The sequence below is a fragment of the Nannobrachium achirus genome, assembly GCF_963921795.1.
Source record: "Nannobrachium achirus genome assembly, chromosome: 2".
NCBI classification, from domain to species: domain Eukaryota; kingdom Metazoa; phylum Chordata; class Actinopteri; order Myctophiformes; family Myctophidae; genus Nannobrachium; species Nannobrachium achirus.
Genome location: NC_137811.1, coordinates 39403259 through 39421110, shown reverse-complemented (window position 1 = coordinate 39421110; position 17852 = coordinate 39403259). Strand labels below are relative to the sequence as shown.

Genomic DNA, 17852 nt, shown 5'->3' with positions numbered 1-17852 from the left:
CTAAGATATTTGGGAATTAGAAGGATATACAAAATACTGCTCTCCATAGAAGGCTACTCTAGGACAGAATGTATTTGGATTTAAGGAAGTAAGCCTTATTGAGAGATCATGAGTCCTACTTGTACTTGCTTGAATGACCCTATGAGACATAGGCCTACCTCACTCAAAACAAACCTGTCTGGCTGATAGCCTAGCTATATAGCCTACATGTTGACGCAGAGAGTGAATTCAGGCAACCTGGTGCATAGGCTGATTTAAGACAACCTAAGTAGGCTAAAATAATACCTGTTCCTGCATTTGTTTAACAAACCTGTTTGGCTGGTAGCCTATAGCCTACTACACTATAGACACGCAAGTGACCTGGTGCATAGGCTGATACAACATGTAGGCTACAGGTGAAAAATAAAACCTGTTTCTGCATATGTCTAGGCGATAACAAACTATTTGTCTTGTTTTTTTGCTACCATGTTTATTGTTTTCTTGTGGTATTCCTTCAACAGCAAGCTCATTCAAGTAACAGGGTATTAACAGGCTAGGTTCCATAAGGTGGTGTTATGTTACCTCAGTCCTCCAGAGGCTAGCCTATACTACCTACCTGTGTCATGGTCTCTATAGCTGCAGGTCAGGTGGGTAGGCTTAAGATAGCAAGACTACACTCATTGGCTCTCGGTGTAATTATCTTCCAATAATTATCCTGAACTCACCCGGGCCATAGCCTATATTCCTGACTAGAGTCCAGGTGGGGATACAAGACAAGACAAGCAAATATTCAAATAATGTTTTGAGTGTATTTCTTATGCAAGCAGAAGCAGTGACCCCCCCTCCTGATTGGACAGTTGCCTGTTGCACATACAATGCTGCGCAAAGGGCCATTTGCAAGAAGGAATGCGAGTCTGAACAACTGCGTGTCAATCCAGTAAACAGCATGCTGACTAGGCTCCATTGTGCATACAACCGATATGACCGCGCTCTAGGGCAGTTTATTCGCCCCTTAAAGCCTACTCTACAGTAAATGTGAGTTCAAATATTAATATTGCACAACGCAGTTGTTAGCCATTTAGAGGAGTCCTGCTGTGACTGTGGAGGAACCAACGACAGCCGACCAAGTTTGTTGTGTGTGTGAGTGAGCGAGAGGCGACTGAAAGGACCTGCTGTGGTCCAAAGGGCGCGCGTCGCACGCTCCCGATATAAGCAGCGTCCCATCACCAATCTCACCAGAACTGTCTGCAAGCAGCATGGCTCAGGTTCTCGATGCAGACTCCCTGTCCAGGGGGGTCCGGTCCATGTTTTACATGCTCACACCGAACGAGTCATCCTTTCAACATGTGGAGGAAGTGCCCTTATATGTACAACAGGTGAGTGCTATATACCTGGTTTTCCTGTATCACAGTATTTAGCCTATTGAGTGGTGGAAAAAAGTACTCAAAGTATCAATACTGCATTGAAGAAATACTCTCTGTTACAAGTAAGAGTATGGAATTCTAAATTTACTTGAGTAAAAGCACAAAAGTATTGGTTTAAAAATGTATCCAAAGTAAAAGTACTCATTATGCAGAGATGTAATTGAGTGGAAGTAAAATAACAGAAAATTGGAAATACTCCAGACTCCAGTAAAGTACAAACAGGCTCAAAAGTGTACTTAAGTACAGTACTTGAGTAAATGTACTTAGTTACTTTACACCACTGGTTTCCTCCTCGAAATTAATTATTAATTAATTATTATATGAATGTATTTACTTATTAATTCGTTCATTTATGAACTTATCTAGACCACATAGATTGCATATAGGCCTAAATGAGCCATTTTGCATGGCTACCCCTATACACAAAACAATTATAATCATAATGCTTAATTGAAAGCACCTGTGTAAAGAGAAGGGGAAAAAAGTGTGTGGTAGTTTTACAACTTGATTTAATTTTATAGTGTCACACGTGTCTTTTATCATTACACTTGTCTGATAAAGGTTGGCTGGCATTAAAACCAACATGATCCTAATAAAATAGCTTTATTGGGCACATCGGGTAAAAAAGAACAATTACTCACTCAGCAGGAGACCTTATAACACAGTACCAAACCAAAATTAAACAACTTCTGTTTGGATTTTATGGTGTTTACATTTACATTGCTGTTTACATGGGTGTGGCAAGGCTGTTTGTTGTTCAGCAGTCAGCACTAGCCTATACTTAACACATTGTAACCTGCAAGAACAATTCCTTTATTACAGCGCAGGCCTAACCTTAACACACACAAAAATACCCCTTTTTTTGTTGTTCTTTTGGTTGTCGTCAAGTTAAATTATTGTGTACAATGGCAATATTTTGAGACACGACTGGTTTAAAGTGTGTTGTCAGCTCACACCACTCATCCATGACACTATAAAAAGAAGCTGTTACAAAAGATTCTTTCATCTTGCCTACAAATGCCATTTCCCATGCAAAGTTGGAAAATAAGCATTGTAAATAAAAGTGTTTAAATGATTAGACTGACTCCCCAATAAACAATCCAAGCAAGCTCACACAAGTATGGTACAACTGCAAGCCTCTATTCCAGGGGTCTTCAACAGGGGGTCCTGGACCCCTAGGGGGTCCTCAGAGTTACTACAGGGGGTCCTCCAAATCTTCCAATCCTTTTTATATGAACAACTTGAACCCTATAGTCCATATTCTGAGAACTTCAGCCAAAAATAGCAGATCTTCAAGCTCACAATGCCTCGCACTGCGGCTATTTTCGGCAAAGAGAGGGTAAAAAGAGCAAACTAAGTACAGAGTAAAAGGTCAAGTACATTAGGTAATGACGGTTCAAGTGGTTAAATATCAGAAAACACAAATTGACATGAATCCAAAATACGCTGATGATTATGCTGTCAAACGATGAAACTATATGGAATCTATGAGAAGGTTTGGGGGTCCCTGCTTCATCTCTCTCTCAACTAAGGGGTCCTTGGCCTGAAAACGTTGAAGACCACTGCTCTATTCTTTTGTGTGACTTTGTGTGGCTGGTTTAATCAAAAAGTCATACGTCCTGATAAGAGTGGTGAAGAAGGTCATACAAGTATTCAGAAAAAAAACATGAGGTGAAAAAAAAACACTCTTAGTTCTTGCACAGCATGAGAATCAACCGGCCTCTCTGAATAATTATTTTTGCACTGAACTGCCGAACTGTCAGGAACATGGAGCTGTGGCGGTAAAACTATCCGCTAGACAGCAGACTAAAAGAAGGGAAAGTTTAGGCCGGAGTCCAGAATGATAATCTCTCTCTCAGCGGGTTTGCAGAGAGAGAGCTCTGTGCTCTGAGCCCATTTGTTAGCTGCAGTTCTCTCCAGTCCACTGCCAGATGTTGGAGTGTTGCGTGTGATCGCAGGTCCCTGGCGGCACTCTCACCTCTGCTTGTGTGTAGTGACACACACACACACGCACACACACACACACGCGCGCTAATCTGACAAGTTTACACACATGTCTGCACGCATGCATGTGCAGGTTTGAACACATACACTCATGCACACACACATACAGTACACACACACATGCTGTACATAGTGTGTGTGTCCGTGCGTGCGTAAAGGCACATGGACATTGTTCCACCTGCAGATGTGTTCCTCAGTGGTTCTGTCACTCCTACAGTGCATTCCTCATAGCCGTCTCTTTGGGGCGGGGCCACATGTTCATGTTTGGCTCACAGTGACTTGGTCAAACCTTTAGCTCGGTCAAAACTCATCACCTATACATTCAAATCAGGGGCATAGTTCCGCCGATTTAAAATGATTCCAATACGGAACTAAAACTTCCTATGATTGGCCGCTAGTTGCGCTGTTTTCCCCCCCGGCCGATCGCAAAAAGAATTGTTCTCCATTGGACCCCTTTCATTTTCCCCTTTCGTTTTCTAACCTTAATTAACATTTTCTTAAATACTTTATGGTTCCTATCGCTAGTTAAAAATTGCCTTTCAATCACGATGATATGCGTTTTGTGAAAATAAGGTCCCATTTATGTTAAAATTGATGATAAAGTCGCGGGGGGTGTGGCCAACTAATCTGATACCAGCCGGCTGTGTTCTTCTTCGTGTGCTGTATTTCGGGAGGCTCCGACCACATTCTCCCATGTATCTCTGCGGTTGCACGTGACTGGCAGCCAATAGCATCCTCTGGTGCTTTTACAATCTATGATGGCAACACCCATGCCAAGGACCAAAAATGCGTCATTTGCGCTGCATAGAAACCAATGGCTTTGCCTTGTCCATATATTTTACAGTCTATGATTCAAATCCGGTGTGTTTATTTGTAACTCTGGGAGAGTTAACATTTTTACCCGGAGTATTTAATTATGCCAAAAAGTGCCACCAAATAATGAACTTAAATCATGACTAATGTGATATGAAAATTTGGCGTAAGTCACCAAACTTGGTGTTGAAAACTTCGTTGACCTTGAATACTTCCCAGTTCCCAGATGAGATTATTATTATTTTTTTAGATATGGCTTGCTGACTTTTACATGGAGGGTAATTTATTTTAATCATTATTATAATCCATATAAACTGTATAAGATAAGAATAAGAATCCTGAGTCAGTGAAGCTGAGTTATGGTGAGTGGTCATTGATGGAAAGATTATTATATTCCATATGAAGACAGTTTCAGTTTTCCCCAAAATATTGAAGTACTCGCACACAAGAAATGAGTCCACACCAGTGTAATTCCGTTTTCTGTTAGTTGTAATTGAAAGAATAGTTCAGAGTTCAAATTGTACAGTAGAGCAAGTACAGTACAACAAAATCACCCATCGTTGTTTTTCTGCCTATACAAAACATAACTTCACCGATATATGGAGTTACAGAATACATTAGTCACATTCTGATTGGACAATTGTCAATTAAACATAACAATGGATATCGTTGGGCCCAGTAGTAAGAAGGACAAAGGCCAGATAGTATGTTTGGCATTTTGTTATCCTGTGTCCTGGGCGTTATGACCTGCAGTGGCGACAGCTCGTCACAGCTAGGCGTTAGTTATTTGTTCAAACACAGGATAGCATTGACATTTAACACTGAAAATGATATCTATACCATGTTAAACAATTATCTTAACAATTATACTTTGCCATACACACAACGGATGCCCATGTGCTTTGGCTAGGGGACGACTAGATGTGCTGAATTGCGGATGATGTCATTCATAAACTTTTTGTGACCCTGGTGCGTACTACGGTGGTCCATGTTTGACAGACCCATGGGTTGGTACTTAAGTTGCTGGGTGAAAAGTTATTCCTATGCTGCTGAAGCTAAAATGAATCCTCGGGGATCACTAACATGTGACTTTCACGAGTCGTTTCAACACACTGCCATTAAATAAATATAAAGCATCACAAGACATGAAAGATGTGCAGATCCTCTGTTCATAGTCCAAATCAAACATTCAAGCTGAACACAACTGTTAAAGCAAACAGAGAGAGACTTGAAAGTGTCCTGTTTTCCCTGCACGTGAATCTTAAATTATATTTTGACAATTGCCCATGTTTTTGTGACAAAAACAATGTAAAAAAGTGTCAATGTGAAATGTTGGTTTTTACATTATTTTGTCCTTTATTATTTTGCCAGTCGATGAATCTCTCATGCTTAATTTATACTCCACTGTGTCACTTGCTGATATAACCGATCTATCTCAACACACTGTGAGCTTGTAGAAAAAGTTTAAATCAGGCTTCAACAATCTGCTGAATTATGATTGTTTGTTTCCAGGCCACACCTTTCTTCGTTGCCTTGGTTCTGCTAGAGATGGCGGTGGGCTGGCTAAAAACAGGGGCGCCAGTCGTCACCGTCAGCGATGGTTTCACCTCCATATCTTGTGGCATGATCTCCAGACTTCCATCGTGAGTCTTTTAAGCTTTTATAATTTTTTGTATTATGTTATGTATTATGCTTCATTGATTGATTGAATGCTATTAACATTTGTTAAAAGTACAGCAGTACAGTAAAAAAGGATAACACAAAATGTTTCCATTGTGCAAAGAATTGAGAAAAGCGCATACATTTTAAATAGAAGAAACACCACATGTATGGCTATGGCTATTAGAAATAAGCTCTTGAATTTATGAGTGACTATGAAATTAAAAGTGCATACAGTAGCATTACTAGCATGAGAGTTTATACATCCATGAGATGGACATGTTAAAGGGCTGAAGCAGAAAGATAATCTCATGACTCAGTAATCTTATCATCATTCATGAAATAAGTGATGTTAAGAAAGGTTAACTGCCTGTTAAAAGATCTTTTGATTCATGTATTTCATTGCGAGTTTAACCCATAGTTCAATCCTCTTATCTTTGAATTAAAACAAATTATCTATTATTTAGAGTAGGGTTTGGCTTGGCTTGTCACATGGCGCAGTCAGGGAAATATGAACGCTACTGGTCCAGATGAAGAAATTACATTATGTTTGTGTAGTAGACTGTTACAGTACACATGGCTAATGTCTGCAGTTCACGTATCTCGAGAACTGCCCGACGGACCGGACCGACTTCAAACTTGGCGAGTCCGTCGCCAATCACCTGAGGGAGTGCAGGGCCCAGCGTTGAGTTGGTCAGAGAGTCAGTTGTCCAGAATCGCTGATGCGACCGATACACCCATATATCGGCATGTATATGGAGATCTGGTTGTCCAGAACTACAGATCTGACCGCTATGCCCATATACAGTATGGGCATATATACTAATGACGTCAGTAATCTGGACAAGGCAGACAGACAAATTCCCTACTGTATGAAGTACCCTGATGTCCTCAATATGATGTTACAGTATGGTTGTCATAGGGTGGCCTAGACTCCATATTTGGGCATGCCTGACACGGAACTCCACATATGGGCATAAAAGGGACAGACTGACACTGTGTACTCTGAAACCGGGTACAACAGGTATTGCATAACTGGATGGGGCATGCATTTCATACTTGCATAATTCCTGACTTGCAGCGTTCCCGAGTAGTGTTTAATTAATTGACAACCTACAGAAGGTAGCTGTCTAAAACGACAAGCGTTGGCTATCAGTGTTTTTATTTCAAGCTTGATTCAGTGGATGCTAAACACAACTGTAAAAAAGAATTGTGCATTTATATAGCGCCTTTATCCAAGGTGAGAGTGCATTACATTCACCCATTCACATACACATTCATAGACCGATGGCAGAGGAAACCATGCAAGGCACCAACCTGCTCACCGGGAGCAACTAGGGGTTCAGAGTAGAGGTCTTCACGGGTCCAATTTTACCTACATGAACCCAAATGGACCCGGGGAAAATGGAGCCGGACCCAAATGGACCTGCCTATTATTAGAAATATGAGAACCGTTACCCGAGCAGCACCGAGACATGTTGGAGCCGATCCGAACGGCTATTATTAGAAATATGAGATCCGATACCCGGGCAGAGACCCGGATGTCAACGTTATTGTGAGGAGGTGTAAATATGGACTTTTTCTTTTTTCTTTCGGATCCCGGGTAATTTCGGTTCTCAGACCTACGAAGACCCTAGTTCAGAGTCTGACTCTTCGACACAGGAGGAAGAGCCATGCGGCTCGTAACGTTACCACAGTAAAGCCCTTTGCACACAGGACAGTTGCGTTTTTTTTTTCGTTTGCTGTATGAATAAAACACATTGGATTTGGTGTGCAATGCTTTGCGGAATCGGCGCTGCGGATCCCAAAAGGAGTCATAAAAGGAGTGATGAGTTTTTTACCGCATGCGACAAGACGCACGAATCGAACTGAGTTCGATCGAGAAAAAAACGCACGGCCGCAGCCACTCGTCGCACGGCTAATTCGGTCCGCCCTTTGCACACAGGCGCGTTTATCCGCACGGATAAAACGGACAAATTTTTTTTTTTTAAAGAAAACAATGATTCTCTATGACCTCATGCACACCGGCTCCGAATTAGCCATGCGACGAGTGGCTGCCGCCGTGTGTTTTTTTCTCGATCGAAACCAGTTCGATTCGTGCGTCCTGTCGCATGCGGTAAAAAACTCATCACTCCTTTTATGACTCCTTTTTGGATCCGCAGCGCCGATTCCGCACAGCCTTGCACACCAAATCCAATGTGTTTTATTCATGCCGCAAACGAAAAAAACGCAACTGTCCTGTGTGCAAAGGGCTTAAAGCTCTACATTGGGAACTTCAAATTTGGTGTGTGGATTTTTTTCTCTTTTATTGAACTGGAACTTAAACATAAATAATGATAACTAAATGGGTAAAGGCAAATAAAGGCAAATAGAAGAGTCGTGTAAGTTCAGCCACGCCTTTAACCATTTCAACCCTGTTGTCCCTATTCTGGGAATGATCTTGATGCCCGATATACAGTGCATCGCCCTAAAGGGCGAGGTCGCACACATGGGTGCGTGTACATGGGCGCTTTGGCATGTATACCCTGATGCTGAGCTGGTCGAGTCATGTCAGAACAGGTCAGCTACAGTATATCCATAATGGAGTTTGTGAGTTCAGATGTAGAGGTATTGTCCAGTCCAGCTCCATAAATGGATATCTAGATGATGATCCAGTCATCTCCATGTATGAATATGCAGGGTTTGATGAGGTCATTGTCGTGATCTTCATACAGTATGGATATCCAGATGATGATAGTCAGCAGTCTTGACAGTCAACAATGTGATGTCAGAAGGACGGCTATAGACATTGAGGCAGTACGGAAGGATTTTCATTTAAAGATTTTCATAGACCTACGGTCGCAAAAAAGGCAGCATGTGTAGTAAATAAACACTGCAACCTAACGCATGGGTTAAACATTGTGAAACATAATATTTTCCACTGTACCTTCCTCAGGTTGCTGGTTCGAGGTTTTGAGCTGACCAGTTACATCTTCGTATGGAACCATTTTCATGTGTTTGAACTACCGTGGGACTCTGCCTGGACCTGGTGGTTCACCTTCCTGAGCGTGGACTTCTGCTACTACTGGGTGCACCGCTTTGCTCACGGTACGAAAGAAAGTCCTGGCTTTATGTTTAATAAGAAAGAGGGCAATGCAATGGATTTTTATGTTGTGGTATATTATCATCATTATGGAGATGGAAATGCTCAGAGGTATGACAAATACCTACTAGTTCTGACACCTTATCATTCATTTAACTGCTAAAATGAGATTGCAAGATTAAAATGTTGTTATTTCTATTTTATTCTAAATTTAAAAATACTAGCCCTTACCCGTTCAAAGATATGAGCTCCGAAATGATGTGCAGTGTGTGGGTTATGGGATGTGCACTGTGCACACAGTATATGAGGGATGGAAAGTAACTTTAACTGGTGCTTGCATGCTAATATGTAGGAGCATCAATGTAAGAAATACCCGTTCCATTTAACGGCTACAGAGATACTGTGTACCGATCTGCATGATTTTTGGACAACATCTGTAACAGGGCCAGAACCCCCCCCCCCCCCCCCCCGTGTGTGTGTGTGTGTGTGTGTGTGTGTGTGTGTGTGTGTGTGGGTTTGTGTGTGATTGTGCATGGCCTGAACAACAGCGCCCCTCCCTTAACATGTGTGGTCACAAAAGGTACTGTAGGCTAAATAGATATAGATACACCATAAAAATGCTATTATACAGCATACGATTTGTGAAAGTGACAAACGGGCTTCACAGTTATGTCAGGTGTGTTCATATGCTGATGGTGATGCGATTTCAGATCAATTGCTCCAGCCACCGAGGAGAAACGCTGTTTCATACAGACAGACAGACACTCACTCACTCACTCAGACAGACAGACATTCGCAAAATTATAGTATAGATAGTATAGATAGATAGCGTCACGGGCCAGCATATAGAATTTCAAAAAATAGTAAAAAGAAAATAGCAGATCTACATGCGTTGTGAGCTTCTAGATCAGCTACAGTATGTTCACCATTCATTCCACAACAAAGAATATAGGGGTGGTTAACAAAAAAGAAAAGAAAAAAAAAACTACAAAGAGCTGATGATAAATGATTGTGAAACATTGACTTAGTTGCCGTCCCCACAGGGAGGAACTGTGAAGATAGTACACATCATGTTTTGCTGGATGTTGAGGAGGAAGCAATTATTTGTGAGTTACGTCCAGCTGGTTCTGAACATTGCAGATGTGAGAGGCTGTGGTCTCCAGAGTGCTGTAGTCCAACATGGGGCTTTCAGAGCAACATGCTGTAAATAGTGATAGCTCAAAAGCACCAGGTTCCTGGATCTTCACCAAAGAGTGCTGGAGACTGTATATCTGCGCTGCTGTCTCAGTGCTAGTTTTAAATCTTTAAAACTACCCAAGACCTATGCGCTAGTAAGTTCTGCTTCTTCTCGTATGCCTTTGAACCCGGGTTGGTTTGTTGATCAACGTGCCAGACATTTGGCGTGCCGCATCGTTTGTGCGCTGGATTGGTGCTTATTTGTGTCAGTGGCATATCAAATGATTCAACGTGTGCCGCTGCTGTGTTGATATTTGATTCTGGGTAAACAGAAGCTGTGTTTTTAAAGGTTCCTGGCCAAATGTATTGTGTGACAGAAAATGGCTCAACACACCCTCGACTCTGCCAGCCTTGTTTGAGAGGTCATTGCTCAAAGGCTGTCCTTTCTCTGGCCATAAAACATGTAAACAAACTTCCTGACTGTATCATTATCCTGACAGGCAATATGTGAACCCATGTTAAGGAGCATTTATTGATGTTTAACAGGGTTGATGTACAACCTTGCCATCTGCTAAGTGTGTGTGTGTGTGTGTGTGTTCATTTTCAGCAATAGGTTGCTGAAAATATAGAACGTCTGTATTTTACCCTATTCCATCTGACCTGGAACTGGATCTTAAAAATGATTTTACCCCTACTAATGATGTATGAGTGCGCAATCTCCGCATATTCTCATTGTCTGACGATTCCAAAGGAACGTTTATACAATATATCCTCCTCGGTTTGTTCGGTTTGGAGTTCTTGTATTTTTGAAGTGTGGTATTTTTATGTCTCAAAGTCTTTCCACTTACTTTCATTTCCTCCTCCAGCCTTTGGGGTTGTTATTATGGAACATTGTGGGGTCACAGATAATTGTCTGGTGCTGGGTGACCGCAGCGCTTGCTGAGGATATAAGCTTTTACCCTTGTTACTCAAGGGAACCAGCCCTTTCTGACCACAGGATAGGTTTGGCACAGTCTGTATAGTTCTCACTCTGGTCAGGTGAGGTCATCTCAGTCTACCAGGTTTTGACCTCTGCCTCATTTCATTTCAAGGTACAGTAAGGTACAATGACCAAGCCATTGTATTTCAGAGGCTTTTTGTTTGAATAGTCAAAGACCCGAGGGTTGAGGAGACATGTTTTGGTTATAGTTACAGTAAAATCCTTGAAAATAAAGAGTACAATCAAACAAAGTTCATAATTCTGTTGGGACTCAGTCCTTGTTTTACAAGGTCCAAGTTATTGCGCTTTCATCGCAAAGCACAAATTTACAATCTAGACGATTTCAAGCTTCAATGTACCATGGGAAGAATGCATCCTTAATCCTATTGTATCAAAACACATGAGCTATAAATCTCAATATTTCATAAAAATGAGAAAATCACAATAGAAAGCTGCACAAAATGTGCAAGTGACATCGTCCATTGGGAAATATGAACCCTTATTAGCTGCACTGTAAAATATCATTTTCAATTTAAACAGTTTTATGCCCCCTTTTTTCATACTTTCCCCCTCATGTCTTCCACTTGAAAGGACTCTTCCTGCCAAATTGAATGGAAATTGCTTTGAAACAGCGGTCAGTCATCTCTGCTGAAGCCATCTTTTATTGGGGAGACATTACTACTTTGCCTTCCTCTGACCAGCCACTCTGTCTTTGCAGTAAACGCACCATAGTGTGCAGGTATTTTAGTACAGAGTTTTTTACTCAGTTTTGAACTTCTGTGAAATATTGTGTAAAGCTAAGCTTTACCTGTACTCTCTGGCACAATATTGGCCCTTGCAATAGTACTTCTATAACCTAGCAATTTTTCTATATCAATAACTTGAGAAAAATTATATCTGAGCTCAGTATACTTTATTTCACTTTCAGTGCAAAATGTTCTTCACTTAAAGACCTAGAGAAATGGCTTTTTTGGGCATTTTATTTTGAAGTTTCAGTCTGAAATGCAAGCCTGTCTCTTTCTGAACCAATCAGAAGGGACCAGCCCTTAAGGCGATGGGACGGCTCACGAGTGCCCAATGTTTGTGTTTGTAGCTTCCATTAGCCTGCAAACGGCAGGCAGAGGGACACGGCCAGTGGGTCAGTTGTACAGAATGTACGGTATGTTACCAAGTTGCTTATTATTCCAACCGATAATGTTTTCAGATACATATTTTATTGTGCTCATTAAGTTTACAATGAGTAATACATAGTTTTGCCATCTAGTGTTAGGAATGCCCATATGATTACCACGGATAAGCTCTAAAAGTGTGAAAAACGTATTTTTCATTTCACTAGGTCTTTAATTTACAGCCACTACAGTAGCTGAGTATACTTTATTTTGTGTCCCCTTTTGTTCCTTAATTTACATGGACAACATTCTAAATGTTTGAATAACTTTTCATGTAGACAGTTTTAATTGATGTAACACTATTTGTGTGATCCTTTTATTAGTAGTGCACATCATAATAAGCATAATCTTTAAGCTAATTACCAATATACTAGATTGGCGCCCTTTGGGAGATGGACTATTGGAGACATGAATGTTGAAAAACGATGCAAGTCGTTCAATTTATACTGACATGCGGCACAAATGTTATGCAAAGCTTAGCCAATCAGTTAAGCCGACTGCTTGGGTTAGCCAATCAGGCACTTATACTGTCTTCGCCGCACAAATGTGATGTGCCGCTTCGCCAATCCTTGAAGCAGGTGGTTTGAGTTGGCCAATCAGAGAAGCCGATGGTCTGTAGGCTATATCCCAGATTGTCTACAGATAATATACCGTACACTAGTGTGTGTGTGTATATATATATATATATATATATATATATATATATATATATATATAATTTTTAGTGCACGGACACCGTTGGATGGTCCAATTTGCAATTTGACCCTGAACACCTCTGGGTCACATGGCAGTTTGGGACCGAATGGTCTGATGCTGTCAGGGTTATATCCAGGAAGATTTTATATGACAGGCTTTCACGCACGCACGCACACACACACACACACATTTACATTCCGTAAAATATAGTATATATTTTAGATCACACAGATTCCGTAAAATATAGTATATACTGTAGGTGTTGCTAAAAAGTCTGAAAGCAAGTAGTCTCTTATCACTTATTTTTCTCTATAAATAGCCATGTTGGCTTTGTCTAGGTCTAAGAAGATAATTATGTTAAGAATGGAGGCACTTGCTCTATTTACAGTACCTTGTGTAAATAGATTAACCGTGGGAAATAAGTAGCTACACCTGTACAGTACCTACAGTATAGCGAGAAGAATCCTGAGTGATTCTGGCCCAAGCTTTGTTGTTGCTGATACGTTTCATCACAAATCACTACTTTTTAAACAAATAGAGGCAGTCTATCTATATACAGTATGTTCCAAACAATTCTATTCTAAACAGGCTGCAGCCAGATGGTTTTGGGTAAGTCAGAGGTGGACTTGTTTCTGATGCGGCCGTGTTGTTGACAGCCCTGGTGATTCTGTTTATTCTAACCTCATATCACAAGTCCCACTAATAGCAGCTCTGCTCTTTAGAGGACGTCTATATCTAGCCGTTCAGGCCCAAAGCCATTAATCAGCCAGTCCGTCGTCCCATACATTGATTATATGTGAGGTAATGGAATTATGCTGAAGCTGTCTCACCACATTTTCTGCTGTTGTACGGTACCGCCGTGGCTAACATGCATCCGAGTCATATTGAGGCTTGTTTACTGTCTTATCGAATGCTCCTCTTGGCAGTGTGATTTGTATGCTTTAAGGGTGCTGACTGTGATAGGAAATGCTGTCCCTGGGTTACTAATTCAAAATGGCACCGTTAAGTCATACGCAGTCAGAAGTGGGTTTGATTACACCATATTGTGTAAGTTGTGTGTGTGTGTCTAGCGCTGGTGTAGCCACTTCAGATTCTATTGTAGTTTTCAATGATCATGAATCAAGGGATCAGATGATCTCAGGGCCCAGCCAATAAAAGTAATAGAGCGCAGGAAGAATGACGTAGCCAGTTCAAGGGGGAGATCTCAGAGGTTGGCGGCGCGCCCCAGGTGGGCGGAGTCTTATATTCCGCCCCCCCCCTACTCAGAATATATCAAGGGTACTAACCTGTTCAGTGTTCAGTTGCCAAACTCAGCGCCCCACCTCCGTCCCCAACTTCCACCTCAGGATTAGGCTATCCCTTGCGTGGGGTCTCGGATCATGTGACCGCGGAGAGCTTCAGTCACGATAATAGCTTAATCATTTATCGTGGACGCGGCACTATGATCCGAGGGTCGAATCCATGGCCATCTTAATGTTCCGCATGTAGTCTAGTTTATGCTGTATTCATGCTGCTGTATTCATGCTGCTGCTTAGGCTATAGGATGCTCATTGTTGGCTCATCTATATTGCTTATATCTCTGCTGCTGTTATATTGTATGCTTCCATTCTTGTCAATAAAGTCTATTCAACCTTAATGATTTGCCCCTTGAACTGAGTAAAGTGTAATGCAGGGGTCTTCAACTTTTTCAGGCCAAGAACCCCTCAGCTGAGAGAGAGCTGAAGCAGGGACCCCCACAACCTCTTCATAGATTCCATATAGTTTCATCGTTTGACAGCCATCAGTGTATTTTGGATTCATGTCAGTTTGTGTTTTCAGATATTTAACCACCTGAATCATTACTGTACTTAGTCTGCTCTTTTCCCCCTCTACACCAAACCTCTTTGCCGAAAATAGCCGATCTACAAGGCGTTGTGAGCTTGTAGATCTGCTATTTTTGGCTGAAGTTATCAGAATATGGACACAGGGTTCAAGTTGTTGATATATAAAGGGTAAAGGCTAAGGGTAAAGGCTAAAACAAATTAACAAAGTTATTGCTGGACATGGCCTCAAGTGCCTTGAACTGTAACACTAAGATTAGATAGGAAGGTAAAGCATGACCCATTTATTATCTAACAATGTTAGTACAGAGTGCAGTACCTACACAGTATTATCATAGTACTTGGAGGTCAGTCTACGATGTCAGTAATTTAACGTAATATTGATGTCATCAGGGATGTGTGTGTGTGCGACTGTGCGTGTGCGTGCGTGCGTGCGTGCGTGCGTGCGTGCGTGCATGCGTGCGTGCATGCGTGCGTGCGTTTCAGTAGTGTATCCGAGATTCGGGGTAGGCGAAATACCAGCCGAAATGCCCAAACCCCCCTCCGCTGTCACCCCATGAAAACAATAGCAAAAATGTGCATCCTATATGAGCAAGTTGATTAATTGGCCGCCTGCCCATGAATGGACAAGGGACTGGTTGTGCAACATTTTTTCAGGAGCTGGGCTGTTATTCAAGGCCCTCTGCCCTGGGACTTTACACAATGGAAATTCTTTCAGTCAATTTGTATTATTATTTTATTTTTGTATTGTGACATGGACCTGTGAAAATCTGGGGGAAAAAAGCTGGATCAAATAGGTAACACTGTAGAGAAGGAGAAGGTCTGCACAGGGTCTAAATGCTAAAGTGGTAAAAAGAAAAGTACAATATTTGGATCCGAGATGTACTGTAGTTGAAGTAAAAGTATTGGAAATTGGAAATACTCAGCTAAAGCACAAATACCTCAGAATTGTACTTAGTTACTTTACACCACTGTATATCATCACATGTGTGCGGCTGTGCGCATGCGTGAACGCTTCGACTGTGTGCGTGCACGTTTGTGTGCGTGCGTGTGCTTGCGTGTGCTTAATTGCTGCTCAGCTGTTTTCATATTCACCTACGGCAGCATGTGTTTCATACTCATGCATATATCCGATCTCCGCCCATCCTTATCCGTGCACCAGTGTTCTGGTGCATCTGTTTGGCTAGTGTCCTGCACTCCACACCCCCTCCCACTCCTCCAGCCCTGCAGACAGCACCAGTTGTTAAGACAAACAGATGTGCTCAGTCAGGGGTGTCGCACCAAATTCTTGGCCCTGGGTCCAAGGATTCACTGTGGGCCCCCCATGAATGTTCTTCATAGGGGGAGGGGATTTAACGCATTTAGACTGGGAATGCATTATGCATTATTTTGTGCTTTAACTAACTATTGAAAAATAGCAGATATGCAAGCCCTCAGCGCCACGCTGCGACTGCGAGCTTGTACATCTGCTATTTTTGAAAAATCTTGAAAATTTGTCTTTGAATATTTCAAATCCTTTTTTTGAAAAACCTAATGTATGTCTCCCATCTAAAAATATTTAGTTCCAGGGAGCCCCCACAAGCAAAATTAGAGTCACAAAAGTTTGCTTAAAAAATACATATATGGGTGGGTGACGTGACGTAGCGTTTTCGCTGTCCTCGGTGTCAAACATGTATAAATAAAAAATATATTTGTCAAAAACCTTCTGAATATTGTGCAGGACATTAAGCTTTATGTGAACTTACTCAAGATTAAAACATTTCATTCCTCATTTCTTCAGAATCTTCAACCAAACATGGTAAATGTCATCTGGTGTGACTGTCCCGACCTTGTTTCTCAAAGTGGGAACTTGAATAAAACTAAGAAAAAGAATTGCTAAAATTCATTTAAAAATGAATTTAGGCAAAAAAAATGTCTATTTGTGAGCCTATATCTTTTCAAAGTCCAAGCATAATGTTTTCAGTCATTTCTGATCAAAAAGATTTTGTCCCCCAAACCAAAATCATCTGGTGTGACACTAGTTTGGAAAAATTAAACAGGCAATAATTTGGACACCTACTGGGCTAGAGAGGTCCTTCTTCTGTAAGGCTATTCAGCACTCCCAGCACAACTGCAAGACAGGTGTCTGAGGTGAGTTATGATTTTAACATTTTCATGAAATGCCATCTTGTTGAAACTTTGACAAGTGTGGCACTTCTGGATGTCATCTGGTGTGACACCTTTTTCATTAATAAAGCAAAAGTTATTTGAAACTTTGGTCATAATTACATGTAAATCTAGGTTGTTTTGTTATAGCTAGCATGTTGTTAGCATGCTAATGTGTACCTGGTAGCCTCAAGGTAGTCCTAAATGCAGAAAACGTCATCTGGTATGACACTTCGTCATCTGGTGTGACATATCTGCTTGTCACGCCAGATGACTTGATTGTCACACCAGATGATATATACTGTATTTTCCTACAGACATAACAATAAATAACAAGTCCCATGTTTCTTTTGTCCATTTAAAACATTTTAACATGTTTAAAACAACGTTTTAAACATTTTTACATAATTTAATTTAGCTTCATTCGGTGATACAGCAAATTCATCAGACAGAGCAGAAACCCCTTCACAGAAACCTAAACCTTATATTGTGGTAACACTTTATAATAACTATCCGTTATAAGCAGTTAATATAAGACACTTGACAACAGAAAATGGGTGGTACAGAAAATGTGATTTTATTATTTCCAAAATACACAAACATACTGTATAGTGATGAATGAATGGATATGGAGGAAGGGCATTTAAACAAAACCATAGCTGTTCTTATCCTTACTTGGATACAGCAAAACAAAAAAAAGAAGGAAAAAAAGTAGGACTACTAGTTATAGATTTAGCACAATTCAAATAAATTGATTAATTTGGACTCACTGATGTGTTCAACCAGAGGCTCAGTGCGATTGCAAGTCATCAGCTCAACTGGCTTCATCAGGTGAAGCAGTTCAGACACATCAAGGAGAGCATCCAACCCAATGAAATGGTCTTGCATATAGACTTTTCTGAGAAC

General features: G+C 41.1%; 1 protein-coding gene across 1 annotated transcript in view; it reads left to right on the top strand.

Moving 5' to 3' along the window:
* The first annotated feature begins 1020 nt into the window (after positions 1-1020).
* agmo (alkylglycerol monooxygenase) overlaps positions 1021-17852 on the top strand; it is a 61386-nt gene continuing 44554 nt past the window's right edge. Inside the window, exons 1-3 of the mRNA XM_080748767.1 lie at positions 1021-1355; positions 5733-5863; positions 8815-8966. Of these exons, the coding sequence (XP_080604893.1) occupies positions 1236-1355; positions 5733-5863; positions 8815-8966 (403 nt within the window). The 5' untranslated portion in view covers positions 1021-1235. The remainder of the gene's footprint in view (positions 1356-5732; positions 5864-8814; positions 8967-17852) is intronic.